The sequence below is a fragment of the Zalophus californianus genome, chromosome 1, assembly GCF_009762305.2.
Source record: "Zalophus californianus isolate mZalCal1 chromosome 1, mZalCal1.pri.v2, whole genome shotgun sequence".
NCBI lineage: Eukaryota > Metazoa > Chordata > Mammalia > Carnivora > Otariidae > Zalophus > Zalophus californianus.
In genome coordinates this window covers 141,035,732-141,053,845 of record NC_045595.1, presented here as the reverse complement: position 1 = coordinate 141,053,845, position 18,114 = coordinate 141,035,732, and the positions used below count along the sequence as shown (strand labels likewise).

The 18,114-nt window shown below is 35.3% G+C and overlaps 1 protein-coding gene and 1 long non-coding RNA gene across 2 annotated transcripts in view; one reads left to right on the top strand and one right to left on the bottom strand.

Moving 5' to 3' along the window:
• Positions 1-3,167: 3,167 nt before the first annotated feature.
• Positions 3,168-18,114, bottom strand: part of OSTN (osteocrin) — a 45,641-nt gene continuing 30,694 nt past the window's right edge. The window contains exons 4-5 of the mRNA XM_027582248.1: positions 7,393-7,489; positions 3,168-3,337 (exon numbers count right to left, since the gene is read on the bottom strand). Coding sequence (XP_027438049.1) covers positions 7,405-7,489 — 85 coding nt within the window. The 3' untranslated portion in view covers positions 3,168-3,337; positions 7,393-7,404. The remainder of the gene's footprint in view (positions 3,338-7,392; positions 7,490-18,114) is intronic.
• Positions 6,125-18,114, top strand: part of LOC113916247 — a 29,812-nt gene continuing 17,822 nt past the window's right edge. Inside the window, exons 1-2 of the long non-coding RNA XR_003517889.2 lie at positions 6,125-6,234; positions 7,570-7,808. This is a non-coding gene — a long non-coding RNA (uncharacterized LOC113916247). The remainder of the gene's footprint in view (positions 6,235-7,569; positions 7,809-18,114) is intronic.

Genomic DNA, 18,114 nt, shown 5'->3' with positions numbered 1-18,114 from the left:
ATAAAGAAAACAAAACAAAAACTTATTGGCTTTCTCTTGATTCTTTTTTTTTCTTTTTTTCTTTTTCACATCTGTACATCAAAATGCTCTTGCTTATAACTGAATAAGCTTATTTAATCAACAAAAGGCTGGGAGTTGAACTTCAATTTTGTCTGTCACATGTACTGGCACAGAAACATTGTCAAAGTAACTTGAAAGAGTGTTAAGGACTAGAATAGAAGGTCAGATGAGCCTAAACACAGTTCCTTACTTCACAATATGGGGGAAATGCAGCTTATCTACGTAATATTAATTTTGTGGTGCTCAAAGAGAAAACTTACTCATAAGAGAGTATGAATAATATTGTTTAAGTTAAAAAAACATAAAACAAACCAAGTTGAGTAATATATCTGTAGTGCTATTTATATACTTGTTAGGAGCCACTCAAATGTACGTAAGTATTAGTTGTTCAGTAATGCCTAATTATTCCCACATATTTACACTAGTTGTAAACACAAACATAATATTGTTATAAAAAAGATAACTCTTGTTCTCATCATCTCATGTTTATTAACTTTGGAATAGTTAAACACTATGCAGGCATTTTGAACCTTCAGGGCTAAGGTCATTCAAAAAAGGTTTTGCTACTTCTTTTTAGAAGAATCCATTAAATTGTCTTTTAATAATTTGCTTTAAGAAATTTAATTCCCTAAAGCTATCTGTAGATTAAAGGTAGAATTTGCTAGACTTTTTGTAGAGTGAGAAAATTTTAAAATGATGTAATCAGGAATGAACATCCCTCATGAAAAAATTGGTCATGTAATTGATCCCAGAACATGGAAATCCACATTTACTATTTGCTCTGTGAATCTTCACAAACGAATGAGATGACTCATCACGTTCTTAACAGAAATTATGTTTTAATTTCCTGCTGTGTTAAAAGAATGCCCTATCTCAAACTAGTGTACTGCTGACTTATTTTCTACTTTGTGTAAAGTAGTGGTAGAAATGAAAATATGAAATAAAATAGTTTTAAGTGGAGGAAACATTTTTCTCTTTTTGTTCATTGAGGTCGGGTATATATTATGAGATAAATGCATTATATATTAGAATAGAGTATAAATCCATATATTGTACCTTTGACTTTAATTAAACTGAATGCCATAAGCATAACTTTGCATTGAAAAATAAAGATGCTAGGAAATCAATTTGTTTAATTCGACTTTAACCTGCGCCATGAGAAAATTTTAGGCCAACGTAGCTTACAAATATCCAGATGGAGATAAAGGGAAGAAAGAACTTCCAAAGAATAGAACACATTCTTATAATTCAGCAGAAGGTTGGGGAAAAGTGGCAAGAGACAGTCTAACTTCTTAAAAAATTCCTTCAAATAGTGAGTCCTACAGGATATTTGCCTCTGTATCACTGCTAATTTTCTTATGCAAGTTTATGAGAAACAGAATTGGTTAGCTCTCTCAAAATTCATTTCTCTTTGCTATAGCAGAATTTCTCTTTGTTATAGCAAAATTTAGCCTGCTTTTGGAAATACTGTGTCTGAAATTTGTTCTCTGGATACAAAAAGAACACTAGAAAAAAGATACACAGCTACTCACTACTGCTTGAAGATTGTAGCTCTTTTAAGCATAAAGAAACAGTGGCATTTATTCTGCCTATTGTATGCTTAAGGTTTAAGTTGTGAACAATGACAAATCAGTTGTACTTTTGCCTGGCATGGACTATCAAATGGCCTTGTAGTGGTCAAGTTGACAGTGTTGTATCTAATTAACAGAATCATTCATTTATTTTTTTTCCTAAACTTAAATTTGAAGATTTTCACCAGTTGGAAAAATTTCCCCAAAACTAAGAATTTATATACAAAGCCATGTTCATTGAAACACGTTCATATACATGTTTCTTTGAGTTCATTTTATTCTTTGAATCATACATTTATTCATTTTTTTAGTTAAAAATAACAACTATCCATTTTTCTCCCCTTGTGATATGAATATACCTTCTCAAATACTCTTCCTTTTTTATGCTAAAATAAACATCTGTCCTACTGACCAAACTTTTTTCCTCCAATATATCAGGTCTGTTTGACAGTGATTAGCAGGGTTTAAAGAAGTGTTTTCCAGAGGCTTTATGAACTTTTGCTAACTTGTGCTAAATGTCTGGTTCAAGAAATAAGTTATCTTTGTGTTTTGAAAGCATACCCAATGCATAATGGGCTTATGTACCTAAGTTGCAGTAACATCACAGCTATTGTTGAGAATTGAACTTTCCAGAACATGACACTTTATGCTTTGGTAGATCAATTAAAAATAATTTGAATCATTTTAAAGACATTATTCTTAAACATATTATACTTTTCATTGCCTTATTAAATACAGTATATGAAACCAATCAAACAGTTTCTTGGGTGAGTCAGTAACATCAAGATGATGGGCTTATTGAACTGTGTTAAAAAGTACCGTGCTAAAATTATGTGTATTTAATGAGCCCCAGCCTGCTCTAGTGGTTTACTACTTAGTGATTCTTTGCCCTCCCCCATAATTTCATCTGTTACTCCTATGTGGTTGTTCTCATAATTAGCCGCGCCTCTCTTAATTAACTACCAGTTGTAATTTAGAGAAAATAAAAGTTATTAGGGGACATGAGACCTCCAAACTTGACAAATGAGTGATATCCTTTATTTCCTAGTTTTGTCAATATGCTCTGACCTACAAGTATTTTCTCAGTTCTTTGGAAGAATAAAATTAATGGGTTCCTTACTGCTGTTTTTTTCCTTGCTTATAAATCTTTCTTCTTTTATTTCTGGAACTGGGGCTATGTTTTATTTGGTTGAACCTCACTGAAATGTGACTATGTTAAAAGAAGCCCAATTTCATAATTATTACCCAAGAGGCTCACAAAGGATATAAGAGAAGTCAAATATTTAAAAGAACATATACAGCATTGTCTTTCCTTGTTCCTCAATAATAAGCAAACATATTGTACCTAAGTTGTACAGAAAAAAAATCAATCTTCAGTTATTATTCATAAATGTAAATGATAAATGCTATAGAAAGCATTTCATTGTATAGTGTGTTTTGATTGTTTCTTAGAAAAGCAAGGTTTGGAGCTAGGTAACCATTCCTGGTAACTAAAATATATATTTAAAAAAACATCCATGCATTGAAATGGTCTGCATAATTTAATTGAAGTTATAACAGTACTATGATGTGATGGACTGAAGTTCAAACTGTGGAAAGGATTTGCAGAAGGTCAGTTCCTTAAATGTTTAATCATTAATGAATGTAAAGAACTTCACTGAAGCATCTTCCATGTTTCTGTGACATTTCACCGGAGGAAGTCATGTCTGTAAAAAGGAAAGTTGAAATTGTTAAAGCTACTGAGAGCTCCATAGATAAGGGGAATACCATCAACTTCAATTGAGAAGAGCTAAAACTCTACATCATGTTTCATTATAGCTTTTCTCCCCTGGGACATATTTTAATTGCAAAGACAATAATACAAAATGATAATTTCAGATCAAAACACAATAAAAAGGACATCTTCAATGTATAAGCCAGTGCTTATGCTCAAGCCACAGTTCCTTTCTTTGGGTACCTGCTGTATTCTACTTCTTTTCAGTTTTCAATCATGGTTCAAGGACATTGCCATGACATGCAAAAGAAATAAAGAAAATCTATTACTTTCTGTTTATTGCTATGATAACACATTGATACTTATAGTATATTTTGCTCTACTTAAAGGGACCAACCATAATACTGCCATTTAAATATGATTTTTCTGCTCTTTGAGAGTTCTGTTAATATATTTGAGTGATAGTGCATCAATATTGGTCTAAAATAAAAAAATTGTCGGGGTGCCTGGGTGGCTCAGTCGTTGAGTGTCTGCCTTCGGCTGAGGTCATGATCCCAGGGTCCTGGGATCGAGCCCCGCATCGGGCTCCCTGCTCAGCGGGAAGCCTTCTTCTCCCTCTCCCACTCCCTCTGCTTGTGTTCCCTCTCTTGCTTCTCTCTCTCTCTCTCTCTGTCAAATAAATAAATAAAATCTTTAAAAACAATTGTCAGTATAATAAGCAACATGTGCCTTACATTATTAAAAGTCTTAGTGCAGGGCGCCTGGGTGGCTCAGTTGGTTAAGCGACTGCCTTCGGCTCAGGTCATGATCCTGGAGTCCTGGGATCGAGTCCCATATCGGGCTCCCTGCTCGGCGGGGAGTCTGCTTCTCCCTCTGACCCTCCCCACTCTCGTGCTCTCTGTCTCTCATTCTGTCTCTCTCAAATAAATAAATAAAAATCTTAAAAAAAAAAGTCTTAGTGCATGTGGCAGCAAGGGGTAGCATAATTAGTAGTCCTATGTCTACCCAATTTCATCAGGAAGACATCCTGCTTTCAATGGCAGAGACCTAGAACTTTCTAATTCCATTCAGAGAAGCTGTGAAACCTTACACAGAATCTCTCTCTGAATTTGAGTTGCTTAGAGCTGACGCCTATAAAAAAACTCAAAATTGTGGTCTAATATGTTAGTGATTTGAGGAAGACATTGTTGCAAATACCAGGTTATCTTCCTTTTCAAAACACATACTGAGAAGAGGTTAACATTTGTTCTGGAAACTAGGTAACATACAGTGGCTATATCTAGATCTAAACTCAAACCACGCAAAACTTCCACAATTAGAACTAGTTTCACTTTTAGTGTGAAGACTTATAGTGAAACCCAGAAGGTGAAAACCCACGAATAAACCTTCTTTAAAAGAGTATACATTAACTCCCACAGAAGTGGAATAAAGATTTTCACAAAGTCTAACATATTGCCTCTGTTTGTTTTAGAAATGTGTAAGCCGAGAAGTTGGCATCCAGCAATGACAACTTAACCTCCTGAAGACGTTATAGGTCATGAAGAGAATGCTGGCCTAGAAGTCCAGAGACCTGGGTTCTGGCTCTTGCTCTGAGTGTCTGTAAAATTTTGAGCAAATCAATTTCCTCTCACAGGCCCAATGTCCTCATTTGTAAAAAACAAAACAAAACAAAAGGGTTGGATTAAATGAGACTATGTTCTTGAATCATTCAGTGACTTAATCCAAAAACTAAGAAACAATATACCAGAAAATGATTTTGAAAAGTTAAATGGAAATTAGACATATATTTTTTATTTTTTTATTATTCATAAACTATAAAACATAAAACTTCACAAGATGAAGTAAAAAAGGATCTGAAAAATCTTGGTCATAGTGGCAGGAAATAATGAATAGAAATCTAATGGTTGACCGGAGCACCTGCAATGATTGACAAAAGGGAAAGAGAAAATACATGATGTTACGTTTTATTCTAAACCTATTCTTTTGTGATATTACTGTCTTGAAACTTTAATAATAAGGACAGTGGTTGTCATCATACTCACCAAAGCCTACTAAATCAAGGACATAATATATGAATTTGGATTTCACCCATAGTGATTCAGGAAACATATTAATTCAAATACCTTTCCATAGTTTAGTGGCTATCTGGAGTTTAGATGGTCTAAAACTTCATGTGAAAATTTATATGAAAATGAGTTTCCTGCATGATTTTTTTAAGTCATAACCTGTTTTGGTTTAATTCAGAAATACTAGAATGGGTGATAATCCAGGGAGTCCAAGGTAATAGAGTACATGTGGAAACAATCAAAGTTGATTGTTATAATCTCAGTGTCAGAATGTTCTCAACACATCAAGAAACTGGAGGATTGTGATTCTGATTTCAAGGAGTTACTTGGTTTTTAATAGCAATTAGTTAGGTCCTACTCAAATAAAATGTGGTGATTTTTAACAATTCTGAAGAATGACCATACTTGGTATATCTCTAGACATAAAGTTCAATCCACATTTTGAAGATGGTACTCCTCAAAATGCACTTTCTTCACAGTACTCGTTAAGTCCTCTTATATTTGTGGACATTCAGTAACCCCATAACTTCATCGATCAAAGCTCCATAAAAGAAAAAAAAATTTCTTTTAACTAAGTCATTCTGAGAATAAGAAAGTTGAAGTAAAATATTCACTTCTCATTGTGGTTTAGGGCTTTTGATGAAGAGAACAAACTGGCATGATTTAAATTGAGAGGTTCAGGGTTAATGCGATGCTTTAGGCGACTCTGCATCATTGGTCTAAAGATCATACTGAGAGAAATAAAAAGCATGAAAGTCATGCTTGAAATTGTCAAAACAGTTCCAGTTTGTCTCATCTGCTTGGGAGGGAGGATGAATCCTCGGTAAGCTTCCCTGAGAAAAAATACATTGCCTAGATTTTATGTTTAACATTTCATGTTTAAAATATATAATATATATGGCTAAATATTTGAAAATATAAGCTCAGAATTTAAACTTTGTGGATTTAAATGCTACTTACATCACTAGCTCAATGCCATATAATATACAATATTGTATAATAATAATAATAATAATTGAGCACTTACATGTCAGACACTATTCTAAATGTTTAATATGTATTAATTCCTTTAGTCCTCTGGACAATGTAATGTGGTTGAACTTTATTATTATCCTCATTTTACGGAGGGGGATTTCAGAACTTAACCAAGGTCCCACCGCTAACAGATAGAGGAACTGGGATTTGACCCACAAAGTGGTTCTCTGCAGCTGCTACTTTTACCTCTTACACTGTACTACTTCTCAAGATACTGGAGACAGTAATAGGATCCACTTTATGGAGCAGGATGTTTAAATGAAGCAGTATGTGCATAGTACTAAGTATAGGGCTCAGCACAGAGTAAATTTTCAGAACTGTAATCTAAGATCACTTGCATGTCTTGTGTGCCCAATACACATCTAATTTAATTCTCACAATACTACTATGTTACTATCTAAATATACAAGATGTACGGAAATAAGATATGGAAACAGGATAATGAATGAAGGAGTGACAGAGCTAGGATTTGGATTAGGTGTTGTTATTCCATGGCTAATACTCTTTCTGCTACACCCTTCTCTCTCTTCTGTTCCATGTTATCATAGATCTGGGAATGTAGTTATTGGTAACAAAATGGTGTATGTCACTGAAATGTGTCTTCTTTATAATAGAGGGATTACTACACAGTTATGTATATGTATGAAGGTGATTTATTATGTCAATTAGAATTTTAACCATTGTTCACATATTAATATTCAATAATTATATAAGAATCTGTGGGAATAACTGAATGTATTTTATGGCGAAGTTGATCTAGGACATTCCTTTGCTTCTTTAGTGTCATTTAAGCTACTTAGCCTCAATATACTAATTATTACAGAAGAATTGAAGCAGTGAATTTGTAAGCTAGGAAAGTAACAGGGCAATTTATAAATCAAGATGGATCAATGAGCCCACTGTGAGATGTTAATCAGAAGCCTGCATATACTCAAATTGTACTCACGGTTGGAATCAATTAGCCTCTGGAATTAGAGAGACGGTTTCCACCAATCCGATCCACTGGGGTACCAAATCGCCTTTTTGGATGATCTACTACTTTTCTGAAACAAACCAAGGAGAATATTTTTAAGCTAAAGTCTAAGTTATCAATTAATGACTTTTGCTCTTTTATTTCTTGCAGATCTGGGGGCTTTCTCTGGGAGTTGGAATACACACGATAGTTACCATTCATCAGCATCCACTATGTGCCGGACACTATCTCTTATCCTTTCAACATCGGTCAAAGTGAATGTAACTACCTCTACTTTATATCTGAGGAATCTGAAGCTTTGAGAAATTAAATTACTTATCCAAAATCAAACAGTGCTGATGAAAAGCCAGGTCTTATCAGCATACCAACCTGCTAAGTGTTTAGTTTGGGTAAGTCCCTTTCTCTCTTCAAATGTTGGTGTATTCCTCTGTTAATGAAAGACACACTAGGTCAGTGGTTTTCCCCAGTCTCTGACTCAGAACTGTTCTTCCAGGGAAGAATCGTTCTGGGGGAGGAAAATGTGCTGATGCCAACACTGAATGTGGAGTAAATGTGCTTCTCATGTCTTCACTCGGATTTTACCCAGAGAAGCTTTGTACACAGTGGTCTATGTCTGCTATATATTCTCTGTGCCAAATGTTATTTGGAAGAAATAAGCTTCGTTATTAACATGAAGTTTAAAAAATCCAACAAGAGAACTTCCAGCTTGTATGTTTTGTAAATTCTCTCTTGAGAAAGAAGAAACATTTTAATTTGCTTTGTTATTGTCAACACTTAGTTCTATCAAGTCAAAATCCTAATAGGGGAGGTCCCAGAACTCTCAGAACATAACTTTCACTGGCCTTGGAGTTATGAAAAGTTTTGAGTCTTCTTAATGGAGACAGAGACAACTGAATCAGTTTTCAACAGCTTAAAGAATTAAAAAGATTTGTTTCAGAATATTTTGAATAGCTTCTATTCTAACTACTTGCATTAGATTGTCAATATACACTATACAATTTAAGCACTAAAAATGAATGAAAACTTCAATATGATTTTCCCTTATTATCATGTATTATGTAACTTTTATGTAAGGATGTTTTTGTGGCTGTCTTGGGATTGATAAGTCAAACATAGCCTTTGCTTTCAAAAACCTACGATTAAGTACTCTCAGATGAGTAATGATTTAATGTCAATAAGTGGAGGAAAAAAATCTCTCATTTTTATTGACACCAAGTTTTTACCTTAACTACCAGGTCTAATCAGTGTTCCTTATATCACTATTAGGTAAATAATTGATTTAAAAGCTCTGAGAAGTATAGAGAATAATGGAAAATGGGGCATTTTTATTACTGTGTCTTGCACATAGAACATTCCATGAACACTGCTTGATTGTAATCAAAACAATAAATTTGATGGTAATTAATATTTATTTAATGCTTTATATATGCCAGGCACTGTGCTTAGTACTATGTAGACAGAGATGATAAAAATAGGCATGAACCTGATTTGGAGCTTATCCCTAAATGATATTGTAGGAATAGGGCACAGGGCCACATTATGTTATTTGTTTGTTTATTTTTACCTAATTCAGCCTTCTTTTCTGTTGATTCAGAAGGTTGGCCCTTAGTTTTGCTAGTCAATGCAGACAGCATCATATATATGATCTTAAAAGGATGTCTGCTAGACAACAGTTTGATCAGTGGGGGAAAATGCAGGAAAAAAAATATTTAGTGCTTTCTCTTAACCTAGCCATACCTCTGCCTCTACTCTTCAAATTTCTGAAAAACATAGCCTTTTAAGTGAAGTCTATCATTTGTACTTCTGGATTTTTTTTGGTACTACATTGACTGCATATTATTCAACTTGATAATCAAAGGAGAAACACGTTACCTGTAAAATTAGCATAAAATTAATGATGAAGAGTCATAGGAAGTATGCATATCAGTTGTGCTTAGGCATTCTGATGTAAATATAAATAATTATTGTTGGAAAAAAGAAAAAATACCTCTTATATTTTTTATTTTATTCGTATAATTTATAGACTTTTATTTTAAGCAGTTATTTTCCTTGTAGTAAGAATAAGGTCTCCTCAAGGATGTCCATACCATAATCTACAGAATCCCTAAGTAAGTCACCTTACCTAGCAAAAGAGACTTTGCAGATAGGATTAAAAAGGACCATGAGATGAGAAGATTATCCTGGATTATCTGGGTAGGTGTAATCTAGTCTAGTGTCTGAAAAAGCGGAAGATGACTGAAAAAGAGTGGGTTGGTCAGAGAGCTGCACTCTGAGAAGGACTTAACCCACCATTACTGGCCTTGAGGGTAATGTTGTTGATATATATTAAAAAAAATCAGACTGCTATGATCTTTTAGTCCTTGAACCTTTCAATTCCTTTACTGACTACCTCCATCAGAACTCCAGGAAAGGGGTAAGATAGAAGCCACCTCAGGGTGGACGAGAGTGCTCAGGAGAAGTTCCAGACCTGTAGGAAGAGGAAGTGAAAAACCAACCCCTTCTGGTATTTAAAGGACTAGTGAGAAGGGGAAGGAAATGGCAGCTGGGAAGAAGAGTAGTGTCACACATGTGACCTGACCTCTCAAAGCACCTGTGGAATGGACCGTGGCAGGAAAAGTAACACTTTTGCTTTCCTTTTGGTCTCATGCATCTTTATAAATTAGAACAGAACATTTATTGGTTAAGAGTACTAATGCAAACTAATGATGTACTATATCTTGGCTAATTGAATTTAAATAAAAAAGAGTACTAATTCATTTTTTTCAAAAATAAAGGTAAAATAAATGAAAATAGCATTTTTTCTTTCTTTCCTACTGTTGATCTTTTTTGCTCAAGTAAATAAGAGGCAGCTGTAGTGGTCGGAAGCAAAATAAATTCTTTTTTCCTTCCTTCTTCCCTCATTCCATGTTCTTTCCTTCCATTCTTTCCCCAAGATTTGATTAGGAACCAGGATATGAAAGATTTAGATTCGATTTGATTCTTCTACTTATCCATAGTGTAAGCATTTGTAGGACTGTTGTCATTCTGAGCTTCTCTTTCTTTTTTGATAAGATTTACATAAAACCTGTTCTACCTATCTTTCAGAGCAGTTTGTTTATTTAACACTTATTTCTTAAGTAAATTTGATTGCTTTATGCACAATCATTGTTAGTTTTTCTCTGCACTGGGGATACAGTGATGAATAAGACATACATTGCCTGAGAAAAGCTAATGAGGTAACACACCTGAAATCATTTTATACATTTTAACTGATTCTACTATTATTTCCTATCAGTCCTGTCCATTGGCTTTCAAACTATTTGTAGCTTACTATTTCTACAAACAAAAGCTTTATAAAAGAGATCAATACCTAAAATGTTAAGTGAAGAACTGTCCCTGGAAAGAAGTGCCCCCCCTTCTCCATGTATGGTGGTCCCTGAAAGAGCTTCCAGAAACCACTAAGGGTGCTTAGAGCAGAGTTTGGAAAACCACTGATCAAGTGGATATGAATGTTTTTGTTCTAGCCATAGATCCGTAATTACTTTGATTCATTTTCTAAAACTTGGGATTGGTTTCAAGTGCTCACATTGTATCTTGAAATCAAATAAGAAAAATAAATAAATATATGTGAAAAGCCATTCAGAATTTAAAATTTTTAGCACGAATACAAAATTAAAACAATTATTCCCATAAAGCAATTAAACAAAAAAATGACCATAGCTCAGTAAGTTAAATAATTTCTATACAGTCTCCAACCATTTAGAAGTAAAATGGCAAACTAGTATTTATCTTAAGATTTTTGCTGATATGAAATATGTATCACAGTACCACACTCTGTAACACATACTCTTGTAGGAATAAACATTGTGTAAAACATAAATGTTATGACAGTGAAATATTCTTAAGACCAAAGGGAAAAACTGTACTTTCTGACTAGTCCCTCTTGTGACAAAATAATGTTATGACATGGCTTATATTATATATCCATGTTACCTTTTCCATTTTAAAAGATTCTGAAATAGTTTAAGGATACAAAATATCTGCCAAACTAATAAAGAGAATGGATTGATTATTTTAAATACAACTTTAAACTTTACACTAAAATATACTTCTTGCGTTAAATAGGATTTCTTAAACATTTATATTCTTTGATAATCCAGTTTCTGAAAAAATTTTTACATTCTAAAACAACACAGTTAGAACATGTGTATTTAAATGCTTTATTGAAAATCACTCCAACATACAAAATAGCCTATAGATTTATCTATGTTCAGTTTCTTTTTTTTTTAAGATTTTATTTATTTGACAGAGAGAGAAAGGGCACACAAGTAGGCAGAGCAGTAGGCAGACAGAGAGGGAGAAGCAGGCTCCCCACTGAGCAGGGAGCCCGATGCGGGGCTCGATCCCAGGACCCTGGGATCATGACCTGAGCCGAAGGCAGACACTTAATTGACTGAGCCACCCAGGCGCCCCTATCTATGTTCAGTTTAAAGAAAAATAACATGAACACTTCTGTTGGCACCAAATGAAGAAATAGAATATTACCAACACCTTGGAATTCCCCAGTGTTCTTGCTTCCAAATTGCATCCCTATCATGGTTTGGTCCCAGAAGTAATCTGTAGACTGAATTTTGGTTTAATTATACCCTTGCTTTTCCTTATAATCTCTATTTATTATTCAAAACTCTCCTGTTTAGTGTAGATGGTTCTAAAATTTTATTTAAAAGAAATCGTGTATGAAGTTTTCTTGACTTCTTTCAGCAAATATTTTGTTTTGAGATTTGTCCATGTTGAGATATATAGCTGAAGTTCTTTGTTTTCATTGCTGTATAATATTTTATGGTATTAATATACAATAGCTTATTTAGACATTCTACCACAGATGGAAATTTCAGTTATTTTCTTTTTTGTCGTTATGTATCCCTCAGATGAAAATTTTCTTATAGATGCCTTTAATGCACATTTAAGGATTTCTCTCAAGTGTGCTTTTAGAAGTACAATTGTCAGCTATGCCTATACTTAATTATATTGCATAGTGCCAGACTGTTCCAAAGTTGTACCAATTTACATATTCAAGAGCAGAGTATGACAGCTCCTATTGTTTCAAGGCTAGGCCAGCCCTTGCAATGCGGGATTTTCATTTTTCTTTTCCTTCCCCTATGTTCATCTGTTTTATTTCTTAAATTCCAAAATGAGTGAGATCATATGATATTTGTCTTTCTCTGACTTATTTCGCTTGGCATAATACCCTCTAGGTCCATACACGTTGCTGCAAATGGTAAGATTTCAAGCATTTGTAATTTTACCTCACTGTGCTTTTAACTTGTTTCCTCGGAATACGTTTCTCCCTTTTTCCTTTGTTTATTGGCTACTTGGATTTCTTCTTTTGGAAGTGTCTGTTCAAGTCTGTTGCCTGTTTTCTATTGGTTAATTTTTCTTTTGTTTTGTTCTGTTTTTTTTTTTTTTTTTTTGAGAGAGAGAGAGATGAAGGGAGAGAGATGGAGGGGGAGGGGCAACAAGAGAGGAAGAGAGAGAATCTTAAGCAGGTTCCGTGCCCAGCTTGGAGCCTGACCCAGGGCTCAATCTCAGGACCCTAAGATCATGACTTGAGCCAAAATCAAGAATGGGACGCTTCACCGAATGAGTCACCCACATACCCCAGTTAGTTTTCCTTTTAAATATTGATTTGTAGGAGGGTTACAAATACTCAGAAGGTTAGATTTTGTCAGTTATATGCAAGTATCCTCTCCCATTTGTGGTTACTCTTTACTGTGTCTTTTATGAAAATCCTTAATGTTGTTTTTAAATTTATCAGTATTTTTACTTTTTGTTTATTAATGACTTCTGCTCTAATGTTATGAAGATATTCTCCTATTTCATCCTAAATTCTTTTTGTAGTTTTGCTTTTCACATTTATGTTCTTAATCCTTTAGAAATTATATTTTTATTTATGGAATGAGACAAAGGTCATTTTTCTATATTCATATTCAATTATTTAGAAGCGTTAGATTCAGCTTATTAAGTATCATGGAAAATCCTTTTGCAATTTTACCTTGAATTGTTTGAATCTAAAATATAAATACGTTTGGAGAGAATTGAAATCTTAATGCTATTGAATCTTATTATCTAAGATCTTTTCTTTAGGTTACCTTTCATACCTTCTCAAGAATTTTTGTAATTTTCTCCATAAAGACCTTGCATAGTTTATTGGATTTGTTGTTGTGGCACCATTTAAAAACAGGTGCTGTAGGTTTTTTAATAGGTGTCCCTTACTTGGTTAAAAAACAAGTTTCCTTCTATTTCTATTATTAGTTTATCAGTGATTTTGATCATAAGTAGCTGCTTAATTTTATTGAGCACCTTTTCTGCATCTATTGAATGATGTGGCTTTACTTCTTCACTCTATTAACTCTGTTAATTGACTTTCCAAAGCAAATGAAACTTTTACTGTATTTATGTGATGAATCCAACATGATAATGCTGTATTGTCCTTTTTAATACATTACTGGAATTGTTTTGTTAATTTTTTTGTAGGAATTTGTACCTGTTGTCATTAATGCAGTTGTCCTATAATTTTTTCTTGTTCTCTCCGTATATGGTTTTGCTGATCAGATAATGAATTCTCATAAAATGAGTTGAGGATTGCACCTTCTTTTTTGGTTATTGTATTGTTATTTAATTATGTCATGTTGTGAAAATATGTTCCATATAGTAACCAAAGCTTTAAACATTTTAAGGCTTATTTTGTGGACTGGAACTTCATTGATCTTAATAGTTATTTCATGTGAACGTAAATGGCTTTTTTTCCCTCATTGTTGGATACAACAACGACTTTTACTGATCCTGCTTATGATTTTGAGTTCCAAGGAAAGAAACCTAAGAATCAGAGTGTGGAGAATGTTCCCTAAAAACAACAGTCTCATTTGCCTGTACATCTTAAATGGGCAATAAAATGCTAGGCCCTGTCAACAAGGGCATGCCACTCCAGTAACTCTGAGTAATATGCAGAAAGGGAAGATATAGTAATGGTTAACAGAAGATGTCCTTTTAAATAGTTCAATAATTTATTTTTATTTTTTTAAAGATTTTATTTATTTATTTATTTTGAGAGAGAGAGAGAGAGAGAGAGAGAGAGAACACACAAGCTGGGAAAGGGGCAGAAGGAGAGAGATTAGCAAGCTCCCTGCTGATCAGGGAGCCCGATGTGGAGCTCAATCCCAAGACCCTGGGATCATGACCCGAGCTGAAGTTAGACGCTTAACTGACTGAGCCACCCAGGTGCCCCTTAAGTAGTTCAGTAATTTAGATTAGTATAATATGTAATTAAGTTATTATACTATACAGCTTAGATGAGTACAGTAGCCAGGCTCCAACATGAACCCCAATAATACCACCATAATGCAGTCTCTTTCAGCACGGAGCAAGGCTGACCTCCGTAACTAACAGTATATCATGATGAATGTGTGACTTCCAAAGCTAAGTCATGAAAATATTGCAGCTTCTGCCCTGCTTTGTTGGATCACTCACATTAGGGAAGTCATCTGCCACTTCCTAAGGACACTCTAACAGCCCTATGGAGAGGTTTATGTAGCAATGAACTGAAGCCTCCTGCCAACTGCCAGTGAGGAACTAAGACTTCCTGCCATCAGTCATGTTGAGTGGGCCATTTTAGAAATGGATAATCCAGCCCTGGTATAGCCTCCAGATGACTGTAGCCCTGGCCAACTTCTTCACTGAAACCCTTAGAGAGACCTTGAGCCAGACGCATTCAGGCAAAAGTTTTCTGGATTTCTGATGCACAGAAATTATGTGAGAACGTCAACGTTTATTCATGTTTTAAGCTGCTAAGTTTTGGGTAAACCTGCCCACCTAGCAATAGATATCTAATACCATGAGATTCAAAATGCTCTGGGATTCCACAAGAGGAGAGATCATGTCTAATTTGGGGGTTCCAGAAAGAATGTATGGAGCATGTGGAAACAATAAAGCAAATGATGGTCCCAGTCTTGGTCTCACAATTTATAATTAAGGCATAGAGTTAAGGAATGACTGAACGAGAGGGCGCCTGGCTGGCTCAGTCAGAAGAACATGTGACTCTTGATCTCAGGGTCATGAGTTCAAGCCCCACACTGGGGGTAGAGATTACTTAAATAGGTAAATAAACTTCAAAAAAGAAGAATAAATGACTATAGGAGGACAGCTATCACTACATGAACTTGGAAGGACTGACCTGTGAGGACAGACTAAAATGAAGGACTCAGCAAAGCCCTGTAAAGAATGAAAAGGTAAATCATCAAAGTCCCCAGAAGTGTGTTTGGAACAGACATTTAGGCTTTTAAATTCAAATTACAGAATATTAGGATGGAGGACCATATTAAGTCTGAATGATGATGTAGTTTTTAGGTGCCAATACACAATGTCCCCTTTTCCCCTGGAGTCCACATTCTGAAACAATAGAGAAATAAGCTATGATCAATGCATGGAAATCAAAATATCATTTTTATTAGTGATCTGCTAAACATAGGATGTGGCTTCACACCTGCATTTGAAAGGCTTCTTTATATTTCCTGCTTGGATTAGACCAATTTATACGACTAGTCATGGTTATCGAGTAATGACAGGAAGAAAGGTGATCAACGAAACATGCTCCACTCTTCCTCAGTAACTGGCCTTTTTGATAAATGACTGCTTTCTCTTCCAGAAGGGAGTGAATCTAGGGTAGGACAAGAAGCAGTCTTTCCCTAACTGGAGTTCCTCTACATGGAAATTTGAGGCTTAATAAATGGGATATATTTAGGAAGATGGAAGAAAGTGCTACTTTGCTCAGCAAAAAGTTGATGTATGACTTCTGGAATTCTATTTCAAAGTAGTAATTCAATTTTAAATGGATTCTGTTAAAGTTATGATGATGGTGCTGACTAAGCATAACATCACCTTCTAAAGTATTATCCCAAGGAATGGGCAGAAACAAACCATGAGCACTGAATAAATAGTGAGATTTAAGTTTCTGTAAAGTAACATAAGCATGCTTGATTTGGAAATTGCTGTAAAGTGCTAGGATAAGGCATAAGGGATCTGCATTTGCTTGGCTCATGAACCTCTGTGAAGGTCTAATGAAACTTTCAGAACTTCTACCCAGCAAATAGATTTACACAAAAATGTCCTCTAGAATTTTCTTTTGGGGGTGGGGGTAGGTGATGCACGTATCAAAGCCTATCTACGGGAATTAAGTATTGCCGCTTCTGGGAGGTTTTAAACTCATTCATATATGAGTTAGGGTAGGGAGCAAAGGCAAAGGGACTGTCTCAGTCTGTGGTATTGAGATGCAATGATGAGAGGCCAGCAATAGAGAGCAATTACGGGGAACAATGTCCCCAGATTATGCCAAGAGCCTTTCCTGTTATACAGCCAGGCTTTTCAACTAGGAGGAAGGAAGTAGGGAAATAGTACACCATACTCTGAATCATTTTCCTGCATTTCTCACTCTGAAATGGAGCCCATTTTGAACTACCTCCTTTGGGCATCACCAAATAAGAGCTGGAAAGGAATAGCAAAAATCATGAGATGTCTAGGTTGGCCTAGGTCTCTAACATTGCTTCCCAGTTAATTAGAAAGGCAAATGAAATGTTAGGATTTTCATCTTTAGTCTTTGTGACTGTCATCAAGAAGCACAATCATATTCAACAAAATGAAACTGCAACTGCTATTCTCAACTGTAGTCTGAATTTAATGTCTGGCTTAGGATAGAAACCCATATATCATTGGTATAATTTTTCCAAAACTATTTATTTAATACATACATTCTAAGTGAACCTTGCTGTTCCCGGCCTTGGAAAAGGGCCTTTTTCATGCAGAACTTTAATCTCTTCATCAGAAGCAGCTATTTACCTGGAAAGTTATTGGATTTGGAGGTAAACAATCTAATGTTCTAGCTGGCAATCTCAGGAAAATCATTTTATCTCCCTGAAAATATGCAAATTAAATGGGGATAATAATATCTTCTTAGAGAGTTATAGGGATTAGGAAAAAAACAAACAAACATATATACCAGAATGTTAAAATGGGATTTTTTTCTATCTCAGTTTCGGCTGTGGCCTCAAAAAGCTGAGGAAAAACAGAAGTAGGTGGCAAGTATTTCTTCTGGCACTCCAAAGTGAGATGCTAGACTCATGCAGGTTTTGCAAAGGGGTTTCCTAAAAACTGATTTTCCCCAACTTGAGTCCAATAAAAGGTTAGAGGTAGAGTAGGTGAAGAAGGAGAATTTCTGTGGAATGAGTTATTGGAGAACAGTGGTATTTTTCCTCCTCTTTCATATTCTGGGGTGGGGGGGCATGGCTTCAACAAAACAACTTAGATGGCTTGACATATGCCCCTGGAAGCGGGCAGGCCTGAGAGAATAGTGTCAGTGAAATCTGAAGAGCAAGGCGCTGTGAGAGATCGCTCCGGGCAAGAATGAAGAGATGGTGACATAAGGAACAGCTTCAGTTTCAGGGACCGGAATCAAAGGGGTGGGTTTCCGTGGAGCAGATGCAGGGCCAGCACATGGGTAGAGTCGGCCTAGGTTCATTATAAAGGGCACCTTCCCTGAAGGGCTGGCTGCCAGGGGTGATGGTGAGGCGACCTCAGTAGGATGCTGGTGCTGCTGTCAGAAGAAGTTGGGAAGGGAGGCTGAGGATGAGGGGCAAAATGACCTACCAGGGGAGAAACACTGCAGGA